Source organism: Crocuta crocuta, unplaced genomic scaffold (genome assembly GCF_008692635.1).
Source record: "Crocuta crocuta isolate KB4526 unplaced genomic scaffold, BGI_CrCroc_1.0 scaffold159, whole genome shotgun sequence".
Lineage (NCBI taxonomy): Eukaryota > Metazoa > Chordata > Mammalia > Carnivora > Hyaenidae > Crocuta > Crocuta crocuta.
Genome location: NW_027533263.1, coordinates 1,120,531 through 1,140,333, shown reverse-complemented (window position 1 = coordinate 1,140,333; position 19,803 = coordinate 1,120,531). Strand labels below are relative to the sequence as shown.

The 19,803-nt window shown below is 36.0% G+C and overlaps 1 protein-coding gene across 6 annotated transcripts in view; it reads left to right on the top strand.

The window, feature by feature from the left end:
* HYCC2 (hyccin PI4KA lipid kinase complex subunit 2) overlaps window positions 1–12,868 on the top strand; it is a 97,640-nt gene extending 84,772 nt beyond the window's left edge. For 5 of the 6 annotated variants that reach the window (XM_077747643.1, XM_077747644.1, XM_077747641.1 and 2 more), the window contains 2 exons: window positions 541–708; window positions 5,088–12,868. In XM_077747643.1, coding sequence (XP_077603769.1) covers window positions 541–708; window positions 5,088–5,689 — 770 coding nt within the window. In that variant the 3' untranslated portion in view covers window positions 5,690–12,868. The remainder of the gene's footprint in view (window positions 1–540; window positions 709–5,087) is intronic. The other variant, XM_077747645.1, reaches the window with a different exon arrangement.
* The last annotated feature ends 6,935 nt before the right edge of the window (window positions 12,869–19,803 follow it).

Below are 19,803 nucleotides of genomic sequence, written 5' to 3'. Positions count from 1 at the left end.
GACTGCTTTGTGAACATTAGAACAGAAAATAAACTCAAGTTGATTTTTGTCTTTTTTTGAACTAGTAATAACAATAGGAAAGAAGTTTCTTTAAACCTGTTATAATAGGAAAAAAGGTGCATGTATGAGCATTGTGGGAGAAAATTATATAACTGACTAAACCAGTGGTGAAGTACAGGCTATCTATAGAGCTGATTATTGTATTTTAGATTTTTGTCTTTGCTTTTCCTTTTTTCCTAAGTGCTGAATCCAGCAATATTTCATAGGCATATAATAGTTGAATAGTCCAGCTGTCTTGCCTAAGAGATATTAATTGCTATTTTAATGATCCCTATTTTTCTGTCCTATTCATTTGCAAACCTCATATTGTTCATCTGCCACCTTATGTGTGTGCATGCTGTGCACACACATGTAACTATATAACTAGTGTTTGTGTTTTTATCATATCCATATATACATTCTCTTATCTGCCTGGGGCAAAATGCTCAAAAAGGAATAGAGCAGCACAAAAGCACTAAAATTTTATATGTTGAATCCCAGATGGCTTTGACTTCTCAAACGAGGCTGACTCGAGTATTCCTGGCTCCCCGATCCAACACGGCTCCACTGACCTAGGGATCAAACGTGTGCAAGAGGGGGAGGTGCTGGTGCGCAGGACCCCTGAGCACGGCTCACCGGAGCCCAACTCAGCAGCAGCCACAACAGAGGGTAGGACAGAGATGAGGAGGCAGAAGTCAGTGAGGCAGTTGCTGGAGAAGGATCCTGGCTCTCTATCCCCACGCAGAACATCTTTCCATTCTAGTGTGTGTTTCCACTATCCCAGGGTGTATTAGCTCCTCCTTGCAAAGCACACCTCCCCATATGCCTAGTGCCAGGTCAGGTACAATCTTTAGTTACCATTTGTGCTGGCGTGGAGTCTGCATTCTGTGTAATCAAAGAACAGCTTGGCATGGCTACTAACAAGGCAGAGGCCTGTCTCCAAAAGGTCTGCAAATGCTTGGGATTTTTTTATTACTGAGCATGTTTATTCTAACATTGGGAAAGGAAAAATGCACCCAATGGACATGAGCCTTTTAGACAATATGAATTGATTTCTTGTATATAATAATTTATTCCTTAATATGTGAAGAAAGTTTTAAAACATTAATACATTATCTTTGAAAAATTGGACTAACGTGGAGCTGGCCGATTTATCTCTAAGTCCAGGTTGGTCAGTTAATAAGAATTTCTTATCTCTTTGACAGAGTAAACCAGAATTGATTGTTTTTTATAAACTGTGGGTCAAGTCACCTGGGTCTAACTAGTGAACTACTGGCTTCTTTCCTCTATAAATGTGCTCTCCTGGTGCACACTACATTTTATCATTTATTGTAAATATTGATTGTCTTACATAGCTTCCAAACAGAATTGAAAAGTATTATTTAGAGTTCAAGTATGCTAATAGATCCTTGTTTCCGCAATATCGGTATCTGGAAATGAGAATTTATTTTTACCCCCAAATCACCATCACTACCACCACCACCACCACCACCACCACCATCACCACCACCATCTGTAAAAGAAAACTTTTCTTCAATAGGAAACTATTTATTTGCTGTTTTACATGTGATGCTCATAGGAGTTGGCTTTATGAAAGAGAGAACTGTAGCCTAAGTTTTTTATTATTTAACATATTGCTACTATGGAAGCTTTACACTAATTAATAAAATATAGCAAGTAGTTTTAAAATAGGTTATATATTTTTACTTAAGACCATACTTACATGAAGCAGTTAGTTACCTTCCACCTTAGGAGGTCTCTTGCTCTTCGGTGCATTAGCAGTTTGAGCATGCTCAGTAAGAATTTAAATCTATCCTCTGTTCCCTTGCCCAGTTGCCCACATTGACCTTTCTTCATTTAACAGTGTTGCATGTGCATGATCTAAGGACCCAAAGAAGTTGGTGCTGTTTTACAGAGATCCTGTGAAAGATGCAGCCTTCCCTTTTCAATTTCTCTATGTCTCTTTGTTATCCCTGAGATAGTAAAAAAGGCATAAAAATAAGTATATGAATTGATGTTGAATGCATAGTAGGCCTAAATTGAACAGCAGCCTGTTTCTCAACATTCCTGATGACTAACTTGATATATCTACTACCATTCTTAGAATGTTGGACTATTTGTGCTAAATGTAGTACTATGTTAATTAACACTTGATGAAATTCTAGAGAGTTTGGGATTAGGTTGGAACGTTTCTTTCAGTTCATCAAAAGTCAAATACTTTGAAAAAGGAACTAAAACAGTAGTTCTTTTAAAATAACCTCTTTTAGGGGCACCTGGGTGGCTCAGTCGGTTAGGCATCCGACTTCGGCTCAGGTCATGATCTCATGGTTCGTGAGTTCGAGCCCCGTGTCGGGCTCTGTGCTGACAGCTAGCTCAGAACCTGGAGCCTGCTTCGGATTCTGTATCTCCCTCTTTCTCTGACACTCCCCTGCCTGCTCACACTGTCTCTCTCTCAGAAATAAATAAATTAAAAAAAATTTTTTTTTTAAATAGCCTCTTTTAATATTTACCATCACTGGTAAAATTCCAGTTTGTGAGGGTGGGGTATTGCCACAAGGAAAGAGGAATAAGTTCCTTCAGTGTGTTTGAAATTTCTCAAAAATTATTTCACCTTTTAATCTAGATTAATGATATCTTTACATCAGTCGTACAAGGAACTAAATTTATAAGAAAAGGCAGACATGAATGAAAAAGTTCATTAAAGATCCTTTTTGGTTATCTTTCCTGCATATCATGAGTATTATTAGAATTGTTAGCACCCAGAGAAAAAAATCACAAAGGAAAAAATTTTTTTATTTTTATTTTATTTTATTTTTCCCTTGAAGTTTTTTAAATAGAAGGAAGGAAATCACTAAAACCTATGTAAAGTTTTGGTAATTCCGAAATCTGCTGGAGCTTTTGTATAAGATCAATATTTGACCTTTTAAAAGGATTTTCTAGTATGATGGTTTTAAATCATTTTACAATTAAAATTATATTTGTTATGTGTTGAAATTGAAAAGAGACCAAAAGCGCATCACCTACCCTTATCCTGATTGTCAAGTAACATTTTATTCATGACTTTTAAAGTTGGATTTAGGGGCGCCTGGGTGGCTTAGTCGGTTCAGCATCTGATTTCGGCTCAGGTCATGATCTCACAGTTCATGAGTTCCAGCCCCACATCAGGCTCTGTGCTTTCAGTGCAGAGCCCACTTTGGATCATCTGTCCCCCCTCTCTGCCCCTTCCTTGCTTGTGTTCTCTCTCTCTCTCTCTCTCTCAGAAACAAATAAACATTAATAAAAAATTAAAGTTGGATTTAAAATTCTTACTAAACTGAGGACAGTGCCTATAATTAAAGTATGGTAGTGTTCCACTGTATTGAAACAGCATTTCTTAGTATATACAGTATCAGTACATTCTCTTGCATGGTGGCTTTTATGTTATCATCATCTCTTTTATGGCCATATTGCTTGGGCATCAGATCTGCATGAGGCAAGATTTAGACGCTATCACTAAGTCTCTCAGTCTCCTTTCCTCAATATATATAAATACATATCTGATCATACATTTTTGTTCACTCCAGTTTTATATTACTGATATCAATTGTGAGCCAGTAAATACCTTTTCTTGGGCATTTTGGATTTCTTTATTCTAACTGTAAGTGAATTGTTAAGATTATACCATATGAATATAATTTAAAGTTTCATTTTGAGTTACATTATATACTGTTTTGAATAAGGGGTTGAGAGAAGTGGTGTCAGCTGCATTTTCTTATGGCTTTGCATGTTGGTTAATTATTAAACTGCTGGATATAATAACATGCCTTTTGCTTTAAGGATAGCCTATTTGTTCTTCTTTTGAAGGAAGGAGATAACTAATCCGTATAAGAAAATATATCAAAGAAACTATTTTTATTTTTCCAGGTACTATGTTAAATAAAGATTGTGTTTAAATATTTTATGTGTATGTTACTTAGATAACCTGTATCTCAAAGTATTATTTGTTTCGGATTCTTTTCTAATACCTTAACTGTAATATTTATTTCTGTATGTGGATTCAGATTAAACCTTTCTTGCAGTCTGGCAAACATATGTAATGATGTAGCAAACTGATATCCGTTAAGAGATTGTTGATCATAATTTCAGTAAGAGAATTGGGCTTTCTGGAAAACCCAAATTAAATATATTAGATATGCTTCTCCCCTTCTAACAAAATCCCAAGGTAAGGGTTCTTTTGTTAACTGCAGTTTCCGCACAAAATGTAATGGGACACATAATATCTTGTGATTATAACAATAATACATCTCAAGATTAAAAATCTAAATTATTACAGGTGTACATAATATAGAAAGTAAAAATCCTTCTTAGTTATCCCTGCTAGTTACTTTCTGATAATCAAATATTTCCTTCACATTAATTTGTCAAGAAAATATGGAAATCAGCGAGTAGATATCCCCATAAGACAAAACATAATTATGAAGTTACTGGAAACAATGTACAGTTTTTTAGAGTTAGAAAATCTACTAGTTCCATGTTAAAAGCTTTAAAGCCATATAGAAGCACTTAGCTGTTGAGTAAATGTAAAATCTTACTGCTCGTTTTAAAAAGGGTTTGCTTGTAGGAATAATGAATTTGGCATTATTCTGGGTGACTGAAATTAGAAAAAGGGGACTCTTGTACAGTCTGTTTTATGGTGGGTTAAGGAAGATAGGAAGATATGAGGAAAAACTTTTGATTTTTTTAAACCAGATAGATATCGTCACCTCAAATGACAAGGCTAGTAACAAATGCATTTACCTAAAGTTGTTTTATATACCTAAATATTGAGATACTAGATAGTCTTACAAAAGCTGGACTAATTAAAACTGAACAAACGCAGTGAATAGCATATTAGAATTCTGTGCAGACTAATGGTTCTTGCCCTAAATTATGTAGGGTAAGTGTTGATAACAGGGCCATTGCCAACCTATAGCAAACATTACCCAAGAGATAAGGTCAGTTGAGTTTTTATTCACAGTTCCTTCTTTTTTAACTTAGCTATTGCTGAGCCTGTCTGATTTGTTTTTTAGGTGCTGAGGGTGTAAATGGAGGAGAAGAGTCGGTAAACCTAAATGATGCAGATGAAGGATTTTCATCAGGGGCTTCCCTCAGCAGTCAGCCAATTGGGACCAAACCATCCTCCTCTTCTCAGAGGGGAAGCTTAAGGAAAGTAGCAGCTGGGCGTTCAGCTAAGGATAAAGAAACAGCCTCTGTCATCAAATCCAGTGAGAGCCCTCGAGATTCAGTCATTCGCAGGCAGTATGTACAACAACCAACTGATCTTAGTGTAGATTCAATCGAGCTGACACCGATGAAGAAACACCTGAGCCTGCCTGCTGGCCAGGTGGTGCCAAAAACCAATAGTTTAAGTCTAATCCGGACAGCCAGTGCTTCCTCAAGTAAATCATTTGACTATGTAAATGGCAGTCAAGCAAGTACCAGCATTGGGGTTGGCACTGAGGGAGTTACTAATCTAGCAGCTAACAATGTTAATCGATACTCAACTATCAGTCTACAGGAAGACCGGCTAGGTCAAGCTGGAGAAGGTAAAGAGCTCCTCAGCCCAGGAGCTCCCTTAACCAAGCAGTCTCGATCCCCAAGTTTCAATATGCAGCTAATATCCCAGGTGTAGTTCTGACACCCTCTCTCATCTTTTTGCTTACCTTTTAAACTGAACATTTCATTGTACATGAAGACACTTCATCCCACATTGTGAAAAAAAAATTGGTCATCGTAATCAGATTTGATTTAGTTTAGGTATCTTCATACTGTATTTTGTATGGAAACAGCAATAAGGTTTTCTTTTTTCCTCCCTCCTATATCTTCTCTTCACCTTATTCCTTGTAAATGTGTTTGTGAAGCAGTATAAAATGTATGCATCTTCCATGCCTTCCTTTCTCTGTGGGTGATGTGCAATTCATCGTAGGCTGATCGGTCCCATTTCAACACTGTGAGACTGAGAATACGTTAGAGGAAATGGTGTATATGATCCCTATGAATTGATTCTTTGGCTTTTGTCTAAAAAAAAAAAAAAAACAAAACAAAACGGGTTTGTTCTCATAATTTATAGAACTGTGGAGATTACTGGATCATATTTTTTTCTCTTTTAACCAGGAGTGCCTCAGAGATTCTGCTATGACTTTGGACTTCTCTGAGTCTGTGCAATCATTTTCTTGAGAAGCATGGGGAAAGGTGGTAGACTGCTGCACTTTTTCATTAAAATGTGGGTGGCTCTTTTTCCCCCCATCTCCTTTATCTCGAGGACACAAATGTTCAGTTACTGAGGCATTTAAATCAAGTTATGGCCCCCTCCTTTGGAGGGCAGGGCTCAAAGTTGTTTGTGTAATTGATAATGCACTTTCTCAATGGCTCTATAGTCATTATTAACATGTCTTCCCTCCTCCCCACAAGGACATAGATCATTTCTGTCCTTAAAGTTTGAACAACTAACAAATCAGAGAATCCAAGGGGCATGTTCTATTTCCCAGGAATGATTGACACTTTGGTGCTGGGGTTTGTTGGGGGAGGGGGAGGGGCCGTTTTTGTTTAGCTTGTGTGGGACTACGTGTGTGAGGGGAAGTTTTGATAGGCTTTTTTCTTTTCCTTTGTGAGCTGATGATGACTGAAGTAGAACAAGTACGTCTTCAGGTAAAGAGAGGGATTTCTCAACCTGCTTTCTGTGATGTCAGACTATTGGAGAAGCCCTTTCAGCTGCTTTCTAGATGTACCTAAATTCAGTCAGATATTTTGGACTAAGAAACCTGAAGTCCTGATAGATCATATACTCCAAGGAAATACATCAGGGACAGATAATTGGCTGAAAACACTGATGCTTCAACGTGACACATTTTTATAGAGAACATTTCTACCAAGGGGTACTGACTTGATTTCTCCGACAAGGACCACACTGCCTTTGTGTTTAGTGTAATGCAATTTGTGTACCTTCTGATCATATATCTGCAAAACTTTCTCATTTTTATAAAACTTTGAAATCATGCCAGTAAGTTGGATGTTGAATGTATGTAAGTAGCATTTGGTAATTGTACTAAGAGGCTACAAAAAGCATTATTAGTGAAAAAAAATTTTTTTTAGTTCTGATTCGGTTGGGTAAGATTTCAGTATAAATTCTTTTGGATCTCAGGCTCTAATGCTTGATTGAAAAAGAAGAGAATATATTGGTTATTGAAAAAAATCAGTGTATTGTGACTTGAACTGGTATACATTATCTTCCACAAAACACATCAGAGCTATTAGTGCTTTGTACATTTAGACATTTTAATTTTACTGTGAAAGAGAAATATACTGAATTTATAGAAAGCAAGTATTCTCCTAATTAACAAAGTTTAAAATTTTATCTCTACCAATTAAAATTATAATAGATTTTGATAAAATAACCAGAAAAAAATGCCTCATTTTTTTCCACATCTGAAAATCTCCCCTCTCCTCTTACTTTATTTTAAGAGGGTTTGTTTTGTTTTCTAGGGGACTTTGTTAGAATCTTTATAAGAATGATGAGATGCTTGTTTGAATTGGTGGTCTGTAACATTTTTCAGCTCATATGAAAATGGAAACTTAGAACCTGAACTAGTACAACCAGTACTACTATTACAACATTGCCAAAGTCTGGGATAAAGTTAAAAGTTGGTAAATAGAAATGTACTCTGGTTGTGTGTGTGTCTGTCTGTGTGTGACAAAGACATATTTTAGATGTCCCTTCTTTTAACTTAACTAAGGGATGTCAGAAAAGTGAGTTTGAAAGCAGCCAAAATAAATGAGGTGTAAAGATCTGTAGCATACTGAGGAAAGCAAAGTTTCAGGTATGAAAGGAAAAAGCATTGTTCTTACCAAAGGGTAAGATGTTGGCCATCACTGGTGGAGGCTGACGGTTGTTTTGAATTCAACAAGTTGTACATTTATTGGCATCTAAATCTAGCATGGTTTGTTAAAGCGCGCGCACACACACACACACACACACACTAATACCAAATTACAGCAAAAGCTCTAATACATATAAATCTCGCTTTTATTTTGTTAAAACTCTTCTACCTGAAAAATTGGTTTTGAAAAACTTTCAACTTTGAGGATTTCATTTATCAGTATCATGTATGTACATACCCATTAATGTTTTATGACCCTGTAACATTTTTTCCATTCTTTTAAGTTATGTGATTTGGCTTTAATGAAGAAACATTTCATTTAATTCCAACTGTGCATTCAGGGTCTTAGAACAGATTCCCTGTGCAAGATATAATTAAAATGGAATGAGTTAGTTTAATAAACCATAAGTCAAATTTTCTAAGAGATTTTTATATTCATTTGCATTATTTATTGGTATTGAATTCAAAACAGTTTTCAGATATACAATAGCTGTTACAAATATATACCAGCAATGTGCATACTTTATTCTTTTATACTTCTTACCTTTCATAAGAAAAAGTCCTACTCTCTATGGAAAGACTCATTACAGAGAAAATACTTGTTTTCTATAATAAAACAGTCTGATTGATGCCATTTATGCCAGATTAGATTAAGAAATATAAAGAAATACCTGAAAGTTTTGGGAACTCTCCTCTATGACATTTATTTTAGATTGTGTTAGTAGAAATTAAACTAAAATGTAAAGTGTAAAAAGCTAACTTAGAAGTTAAACTCTTAAGTATAAAAATATTTTGAGAAGCTGGAGGGGGGTAAATGGTTATAGTTTGAAGTACTAACCCCTACCACCACTTTTATGCTCCCGATTTCTCTTCTGTACCTGTTTATTACAGTCAGAATTTTTGTGCTAGATGAGACCCTAGAAATAATCTTGCTAGTAGCCCAGTGCTCCCTCCCCAAATATCATCCTTAGAAAACTGAGAGTCAAAAAGGTTGTAACATGATTAAGTTCACATAACTAAGAAGCAGAGCCAGAATATATCTCTTATCTCCCATCAAATGCATATTAACACCCCACTGCCTCCCTATACTCCTACGGTAAATGTGGTATGTTATGTAACACTCTCCATTTCTGCAGTTTCTTTATAGTTCTGGTCTAGTAGTTGGTGAATACAGCACATTAAGAAAAGTATTAAATCCAGAAAATATGTAGAGTGATAAGCCTAGATGGGGAAGTGTTGGAAATGTAGGTTATCTATACCACAGATGTAAGGATAGATACATTTTTTAAAATCCTAATTTATGCCTTACTATTTCTGCCCCATAACAGTTATATGCTGCCATTTTATAGTTGATTATATTTCTGGGGATTTATTTAAATGCAAAAATAAACCCAAAGAAATGAGTTTGATCAGTGTTTCTAGCTATTTTAAAATAATATTTGAATCAGCCAGCCAGCTCTCACAGTCACCTAGGTGGCAAACTAATTGTATTGCACAATGGAGTATTGCAAAGAAAAGACTAAATAAATTTGATTCCATTAATTTCTAATGTCAAAAAAATAGAACCTTACATGTGCTTTAGGATAGCTACAAGCAATATTTCCTTATGTGATTGAAAAAGGTTTATAGTGTGAAGCTTATGATTCCATAATGGAATGGTGACCGTTAATGTCATTTAAAGTGTATATACCATATAAAGTGTCTTAAACGCGGTAGTCTCAGCTATATAAGCTCAATATTTCCAATGTATGTTCTCAAATTCCACATAGTAGCTTTAAATTATTTATTAGACACTGGAATACTGAGAATAACTTCTTTCAGATTTTTTTGTTTGCACTATTTTTGTGAATATTTTAATGAAGTGAGATGTTTCTGCCACCTCACTTTGTGCGGTTTGTATGGGTCCATTTTTGAATACTTTAGTTATCAAGAATCAATTGTCTCATTTAATTCTCTGCATGTTCATTTATAAATTTAAAAATTAGTATCTGTCTTTAGGGGGTAGTATACATTTATATAAACACTGGCAAGGAGGAGCTCTCCATTTATGATTTTGGATTAGAAAGTAAGTTGTTTATTTGTTTTCAGTATTTCAGTTATGTATTTGTTTTTCAGGTTAAAAATGTTTAATAGGTCATGCCAGTGGTCAGAAAATCTGTAAGAATTTTAGAGTAACTTTTCTATACTATACTATGTTAAACAGTCTGAATATAAGACTTTTTATCTTTCAAGTTGAATGATTATTGTCATGTTTCAAACCACTAAGTTGGTTGAGACACTTACTTGTAATACTTTAATTTTTTTAAAGTGCTTTCTAGAAACAAGTTATTTGAAAACCAACTAGAAATTATTGATAAGTTAAATTCTCAAAAATTAGAATATTTGCCAGATTATAAGATGGAATGCAGTGTGAAATTGTAAACAGTGCTAATAAAATCATGAGTCACCAGATTGGTACAATTTTCCATTTCCAGGGTGGTCATATTGATAATATAAGGCAAAATATTAGTATTATCTGCATTATGTACCTAATGGGTATATCATATTGGCACTGAATATATATAGGAAATAATATTCATAAAGTCAACCAGTGTGCCCTTAACTATATTAGGCTTTTGGCAGTGCCAGAAATTTTTATGGCGATCCTGCCATTAGAATTAGAGGAGTTTTCATCACCCAACCTTCCCCTACAGCCATAGACACATTCCTTCTAAACCTGACCACACAACCACAAACTTTTGGTAACTTCAATTGCTTCAGTATTTTTGTACTCTTAACTATTAGTCACATGAGAAATATACACAAGAGCAAACAGTTCAGAATAGAAGTTAGCAGAAAGCTGGGAATGATGTGAAATAACTGGCAGCACAGTACAGAAATGTAGGCTCTATGTTTTACTTTGGATTTTGAGAAAATGTTTACAAATTAAGGCACATTCAGATGTCTGATATTATGCATTAGGCTTATTATAGACTTTACCAAAAAAAATAATTAAATATAGCTTACAGTATATATGAGTCTTTGTGTATCTGGAAGTAGGATCAATAAGGAAATTCTTTTATTTTTAAAGAGAAATGAACTTAATTGGACAATCCACCCCCAACTGCAGAATTGATATCAAACTAATACTGATACAACAAATTTGCTGTATTTAAGTGTCAACAGCTCAGTGTTAATTATATCAGAGGAGATTCTTTACAACTTTGTTGATTACAAAATTTACCAAAGAAAATGTATCAACCAAATATATTTTTAAGTACCTAACTTAAGGAATGAGGCCCCTTTAACATTAAAGGATTTCTCTTAGCCCTGGGGGAAATAAATACTAAACAATTCTTTTATCTGCAACATAGGTATATAGTATCTACAAGATTCCATTTCAGGTTTTGTTATGTCAACATTTTACACTTCCAGCAAAAGTACCAGTTAAGAAGTCCAAATATTATTCATTATGGCACATTTTCATGTCTTCTTAACTCAAGGATTCTGCTCATCAGTATTGAAATTCCTAAAATTGGTATGTTGTATGATACGGTGGCTTTTTAAAAATAAAATTGAGGGGGGAGTTATGGAAATGCACCTTTTACAATGAGTAAGGGCAATTATTTCCCGTAAGTATGATACTGGCCAAAATGGTGTGTTTTTACATAATTTATGTACATGGTCACTCTAGGTGGGTTTTTTTCTTTGCAGAAAATATCATTAAGAAGCACTGAAATATTCATTTTTTAAATGAAAAGACCAATAAGAACTAATGGATTTACTTAAACAATGATTTTTTGGGGGGGAAACACAAAATGTAATTATATATTAGCTAATATTGCAAACAGAATCTATATATTTTTTCATTATCAGGTGGTAGTTAAAAAGTAATGTATTGATCAGCTATCTTGGAAACAGAAGATTGGCTTTCTGATAATTCCTAATGTAGGTTTTGAAATTTTTTAAGTTTTGTCATCTACATTGAATTGGGAGATAAGTTCAGGGCTCCATTAGTTGTTTTAAAATATTTGTGGGGCACCTGGTTGGCCCAGTCAAGCATGTGACTCGATCTCGAGGTTGTAAGTTCGAGCCCCATGTTGGGTGTATAGATTATTAAAGTCTATGAAAAAATGGATAAATAAAATATTTGTAATAAGTTCAACTACTATACAGTGAATCTTTTTGATTCTCATTCTAAAAATTATGCTGACTTTACATTCATTTTAGCTGGTTAAGAGAAACCATTTTTATGGTGCAAAAATTATTTTCCCACTGTTTTTTCTCATAATAATTCTCTATCCTGAGCTACAATTTCTGAAGGATTTTTATTATAGTATTATATAGTCTGGCCTCTGTCACAATGGACAAGTAAACAGGAGATATCCCACATTTGCTTCATAAAATGATGTGGAATGTAAAGATCAGCTTTTTTTTTTTTTTTTTTTTTTTTTTAAACCCAGTATCAACCTACAGCTTGGTATAAATTTCCCAAGTATTCAGAGACTCGTGCCGGTGAAAATTTAAATAGGATAGGCATGAAGAAGATATGATTTCTATTGACTGATGTCCTTTCAAGCTAGGACTAGTGAAAACTTTAATTTTTTCAGAGCTGAAGAAAAAAACGCACATTTAAAATCATTTATTGGTGCATGTAAGCCATTATCTTAACTGTCTTACTGAATTGGTTAATGCTGTTGATTGTTGAAATGTGAAACATAGTCACTGTTGACCTTGTAAATATCTGCCAGAGATGAAAAAATATTTTAAGTTATTGTAAATAAAGATGTATAAACTTCATTATCAGTCTGCAATGCAGAAACATATCTAAGATGTTAAATATTGTGTTTCTTGAAAGATGTGTAATTTTCCCCTAGATGTATCTAGTTACATTAAGACTGTAAATTTTCTTTTGTACAGTATAAAAATACAGCTTTATTTGGCTTTTGACTGGATTCCCCTGAGTTAATTTTATATCTTACCTAAATTTTACACCTTAAAATTGTCCTTCATTGTATTTTTTCAAAGCATGCCATTTTATTTATGTATGTCTGAACTTTTTGTTTATATGACACCCTATTAAGGAAATTTATAAAACTAATTAAGGCAGTACATAAAATTACATACAGCACCATAAAATAAGAAATAACATAAAGACATAAAATACATGCAGTACATTTCTGTATGTTACTGTTGAGATACAAATTTATCTGTCTCTGAACTTTAAAGCAACCAAATGTAAAGAGAGATTAATTGTATGAATTTTAGAGATCCTTAAGATAAAACAAATTAGTTTCTCAGGTGAAGCACAACTGTTTCTAGAACTGAGATGTTAGAAAATTTTCTCTAAGGTCCTTATAAAGAAGATCCAATATTACTGCAGTCATTTATACTCTCTTCAGCAACGTATGAAAGTGCCTGCTTCCCTGTACACTTACCAGTACGTAGGTTTCTAGTCATTAAACTTTTTGATGTTTCCCACATTGTGTTTTCTAAAGATATACTTTAGCCTTCTCTTGGAACATGGGTTGAATGAAGGGCTGAGCTCCAGGCTCTTTTTTCTTTTTTTTATGTGCATTTTCTAGAAAAGTCTCTGGCCTTTCCAACCCCATCCCCCCTTCCGCATAGCTATTGTTCCTTTCTTATGGAACAAGGCTTTATTCTTTTACGTCAGATCCAAGCAATATAAAACACTTTTTAAAAATATCTTGTTTATTATGTTTTAATTAAATTTGCTGATATAGATTAGCAATTCCAGAGAGAATGGGTTAAGGCAACCCACAAAGTCTGGTTTGTTTTTGCCTTGATTCTGGTTCTGCAATAGTTAGTGTAGGTGAGATTCACCAGTTTGACAGTTTGAATTTTTTCAAAATGTCATATTTACTCATTTTGAAAACTTTAGAAAATAGAAAATACAAAGGGAAAAAAACACTTTGAAGTACTGTAATAAAATAATGAATATTAATAAGATAGCAGAGATAACTGTCCTGCTAACACATATACAACTGTGGTCCACATCACAGTAACTTAACATTCCAGAGGTTCTTCCCACGTGAATTAAACAATAACATTCATTGGGCTCTAGGACATCCCAGGCACCATTCTAATGACGTTAAAGAAAATGCAGTAATTCAATAGTGTCTGCTAAGTAGTATGATTCTCCTTTTATAAGAAAAGGAAGGTTCATCTATCTAAGGTCACAGAGCTAGTAAGTGGTATAGCCAGAATTGAACTAGACACTCAGGCTCATGGTCTTATGCACTTAACATAAGATGCTGCTTCATATAGTATTGATTATTCTTAACTATTGGTATACTTGTCCTATCCCCACAAAGTCAAGGCCCCTACAGGGGAAGGGGAGATTGGATCTCAGTAGAGCTAGATTACTAATAGACTAAATCCAGGAAAGAATCAAGCCCTAATACCCTAGGCATACATAGTTATAAATTCTCTCCTATGTATGGTTCCAATTATGTACTATCCATAATTATGTTCCATTCTAGAGAGGAGAAAATAGTCTTTCTGTGGTTTGTATGAGGAACCTGAGTTGAGGAAAGCTGATTTAGAGTATAATGAAGCAGAGGAAGCTCTCAAAAAACTTAAAAATATTTTATCAGTTCTTACCCTCATCCCTCCCCTGCAAAAAAAAAAAAAAAAAAAAAAAAAAAAGTGCCAGGGAGCTGGGGAAGAAATTAAAACTTTTTTGGACTGACTTACAATTATTTTATGATTTAATGTTTTAAACACTATGAGAGAGGGTACAAATAAATTTTTGTGTTTAGAATTTCTAAAGGTCTAAATCTGGCCCCTGGGTCCTCATGCAAATAGGATCGATATAATCCATAATAACAACTCTGGTTTTCCTCAAGATGTTATATCAGAAAGGGGTGAGAGTGACTGCTCCTAAAATTCACTTGAATGACCAATCACTTTTGGCACTTAGGGAACAATGTTTAATACACATTAGGAATGAAACATTTTTTCTGGCCAGGTTATGCTGACCAATACAAACTTAAGTTCTGAATCATTGTATAATTTGAAAACAATTCAAAAATATTTTTATTCTCTCCAATCAATATTCAGCAGGAAATATCCCCATTTTCTCAAAGAAAAGAATCAAAGTTATAAGAAATTCTATAGATACTTATAAACAACTGTTATAAATAATGGCTTTATGTACACTATAAAACTCTATATTCTAAAACTCCTTTCCCAGAGTCTGAATTACTATGTATATATTTTTTTAAAGATTGATCTGCCAAATCTTTCATTACTAATTTGTGCTTTATGAGGGCTTTATCATCCCTGGTGTAAGAATATCCTGAAGATAGGGGCGCCTGGGTGGCCCAGTCAGTTGAGTGTTCAACTTCGACCCAGGTCACGATCTCATGGTTTGTGGGTTCAAGCCCCACATCAGGCTCTGTGCTGCCAGCCCAGAGCCTGGAGCCTGCTTTGGATTCTGTGTCTCCCTCTCTCTCTGCCCCTTCCCTCCTCGTTCTCAATCTCTCTCTCTCTCTCTCTCAAAACTAAACAAACATTTGGGGCACCTGGGTAGCTCAGTTGGCTAAGTGTCTGACTTCGGCTCAGGTCATGATCTCGCAGTTCATGGATTCGAGCCCCGCATCAGGCTCTGTGCTGACAGCTAGCTCAGCCTGGCACCTGTTTCACATTCTGTGTCTCCCTCTCTCTCTGACTCTCCCCTGCTCACACTGTCTCTCTCTCTATATATCTCTCTCAGAAATAAATAAAATATTAAAAAAAAATTTTAAATACCCAACATTTAAAAATTTTTTTAATTAAAAAAAAAGGAAATCTTGGAGATAAACTAGGATCTCACTACTGTATTCTCTTTTATTCCTAGATGTTGAGATAGAAGTAATGACTTTTGGGGCACCTGGGTGGCTGAGTAAGTTAAGCACTTCGGCTCAGGTCATGATCTCACAGTTAGTGGGTTTGAGCCCCACATCGGGCTCTGTGCTGATACCACAGAGCCTGGAGCCTACCTCAGATTCTGTGTCTCCATCTTTCTCTGCCCCTCCCTCACTCATACTCTGTCTCTCTGTCTAAAAAATAAATTTAAAAAAACATTTTNGCGTCCAACTTTGGCTGAGGTCATGATCTCATGGTTTGTGGGTTTGAGCCCTGCATCAGGCTTTGTACTGACACTTCAGAGCCTGGATCCTACTTTGGACTCTGTGTTTCCCTCTCTCTTTGCCCCACCCCGTTTATGCTCTATGTCTCTCTCTCAAACGTTAAAAAAAATTAAAAATGGGGTAGAAATTATGTGCTGAGGCATACCACTGACATTCTAGACCCATTATCCCTTAGCAAGTATGTGTTTAATGCATAGCATCTATGTCACTTTACATAGGACAAAAATTTTCATGCTCCCTAGCTCAATGGCTCTCAACCCCAGCTGCACATTAAAATCATCCAGGAAATTTTTTCTTAAATTTTGGTTACCAGGCCAGACTCAGACTCTGGGATTGGGATCTAGCATTAGTAATTTTTACAGCTTCCCAGGTAATTCTCATGTGCAATCAACATTGAAAGCTGTCTTTAATCCTGTAACAATCTTTGGCATTCATAGCTAAGCTTTCCTTCTTTGACCCAGAACCTCTGACTTGGGATTTTTTTCCCTAGAGAAATATATAAAACAGTAAATGCCAATTTAAGAGATTAATCCACTGTGTGTGTTTGTGTGTAGACTCATCCATATCAATGCTATACTCTGCCTTTTCTATTCTCTTACTCAGGCCATTGAATGCGAGGTATTGATACAACTTCATTGGCCCCAGCCTTAAGCCCCTGACACTTTGAGGTCCTTGTACTTCTTGGGCCTGCCCGTTTTCTCATTCCCTTCAGTTTATGTTCCAAAGCTTCATCACTTTAAGTACCACTTTCTCAGGAGCCTTAAGTCTTCTTCAAATGGAGGCTATAATGCTAAGTTAATTTCCTATTCTTTCCCACCACTTCAAAGAACAAATATATCTACAACTATTCTCATCTCCATGCTGCCTATTTCCAAAGATGACGTATCTCACTTCATTTCTTGTTTTACTCAGCATCCTAAGGCAATTCTTTTTCTCCCTTTGGCTCTAATGTATACAATGATGACCCCTAGATCTCTTGAATGAATTTCAAAGTCTTATTTCCACTGTTTGCAGGATAGTTGGATATCTGTCTTTCAAAGGGGTTTCACAGTCAAGATGCCTCAAGCTAAACTCTTTCCCTCTTACCCATAATCTTTCACAGCACACTGGGACTCATCTCTATACTGGAAACTCCCTCACCTCTATATCCAGTTTCCAAATTCTCCTGACTTTGCCTGCTTTTTTTTTTTTTTCAAATTCATCCTTTCCTTTCCAGTATTCTACAGCTCAAACTCCTGTCTTCATCTTCATATCTAGACTGCTTTTATAGCCTTCTAACCAGATCCCTGCCCCTCTCAAATTTACCTTCATTAGTGATTAATGTAAAACACCTGTCAGTCCCCTGGTTACGGTTATTCAGTGGTTCCATCATAGAAGATAAATTCTGTTCTTTAGCCTGAGACTTCTCCCACTCCATCTCCTATCATTCATACTTTTACTTAAGGTTTGACATCAAACTGCTTTGTACTACCACACAACCATTTTAAAAAATTTATTTTTTTGAGAGAGAGACAACATGAGTGGGGGAAGAACAGAGAGAGAGGGAGAGAGAATCCGAAGCAGCCCTTGCACTGTCAGCGCAGACCCCATGTGGGGCTCGAACTCATAAACTGTGAGATCATGGCCTGAGCTGAAACCAAGAGTTGGACACTTAACCAACTGCACTACCCAGACGCCCCTATCACACTCATATTTAAATTACATACTCTTCCTGAAATCCCTTTTCCACCCCAATTCTCTATCATCTGTAGTTGGATAGGCCTTTCCTCTGCTGCCTTTCTTCTGTTTACCTAAGCTAAGCTAACTGGTAATTGTCCTGGTAGTTCTCAGCAAATTCTTTGCTTGTACTTACACCTTATTGCATTAAAATTACCTGATTCTTTCTACCCAACAAGAATCTAAGTTCCTTAATGGTAAGGGACATACCTGGGCACTATGTCCCTGGTATAGGTAGGTGCTCAAAGTTAACTGAATAAACTGAACTATCCAAAAAAAAAAAAAAAAAAAGAACTATCCAGATAAAAAAGACTTGAGAGAAATGAAGGTCACTCAGCTCCTTCCCTCTTTTCCACAAATATATGCTAAAAACCATAATCAAAACCCACCACTCAAACCAAGGCCTGAGTCTATAGACTTTAGTGTAGATTTGAAGAGGATATGGAAGACAGTTTACATCATAGAAACAAAAAGAACATTATTAGTTGAATATCTAATATTCTTAGATCATCACATTTTTAGGAATTTTTCAAGCACTTAATTGTTAACTGCTAACTGTGTTCTCCTTACTCTTCTCTCTACTCACCCTTCCCCAGGCTCCATCTTTATTTCCAGTGCAGAGAAAATTACCTTTATCCTTTATTTTCTTAAATTTTACCAACCAAAATGGAATATTGAAGTATCCAGGCTACCATCATTTCTCTTTCTCAAATGGATTTCCTAAACAGCTTCCAAAAGGTGGGATTCCATCCCTTCCTTCTGCTCCCACTCTTACTCCTTATCTAGAGTGATCTTTCAGTACAACTCTGACTAGTGTACCAAGACCCAAACTAGCCCTCAAAACAACAGACCCGACTTTGGTGTTTGCCTCTTGGCTCTTTACACACCTGCTATACTGACTTGAGCTTTCTAGCTGGAAAACTTTACCCCTCCTCTGGCCTAAAACTACTCAGTTTAAACATCTCTTCCTCCAAGGAAATTGTTCCTGACTTCTGTCCTTTAGGTATTTCTGCCACGTGATCCAATAAACATTTAACTTCTCATATGGTAGCATTTTTCTCATTATTGTTCCTTCATTATCTTCTCCTATAGTATTTACTGCGACAGCAGAGATCATGTTTGTCTCCATAGTTTATCGTTGTCTGGCATGCAGGGTATTCTGTAGTGTTTTTGTTTTGAATAAATGCATCTAAATGAAACAGTATTCTGTTACCTAGTAGGTCCAATCCTTTTCTTCACTTATCTCTTTGTATATACTCGTTTCATTTTTTAAAATGTTTCATTTATTTTTGAGATAGAGAGAGAGAGAGAGACAGCATGAGTAGGGGAGGGTCAGAGAGAGAGGGAGACACAGAATCTGAAGACAGGCTCCAGGCTAGCCGTCAGCACAGAGCCTGACGCGGGGCTCGAACCCAGGAACTGTAGATCATGACCTGAGCCAAAGTCGAACATTTAACCGACTGAGCCACCCAGGCGCCCCTGTACTCGTTTCACTTTCCCATTCTCTCCATCTCGTTAGCAATCTGATCCGGATCATCTCCATATTCAGTGCCTGGACCCTAGTTCTCTTGTTTACAGAGAATGCTGTGTCCCTTCTTCCCTACCCCAAAACCTTAAAATATACGGAATTCTTCTTTTCATCGCCAAAAGAAAAAAAAATGTTTAAAAACAACAAAAACGTAACCTCATTCCCATTATCTTTTTGCTTAGGTGTCTAGAGAAACCAATTAAGACTTTTAAAATTGCCTCAAGAAAGAAAGCTCAATCTGCTACACCTCTACAAATTTCCCCAGGTGTAAGCAACACTTCCTTCTCCTTTCCCCGGAAACGGAAAGAGAATAGGAAAGGCCCAGAATCCGGAGTTTAGGGATTCGTTTTCCTTAGGTTTCTTGATAGGCGGGGCCTGCAGGCCGAAACCGACTGGCAGGCTGGGACGTCGCTCTCGGCTGAATTCGCTTTCTATTGGCCTTCCTGGACTCCGCCCCCTGCGCGGGGCGGGAGATTCGGTGTGCCCAGGCAGG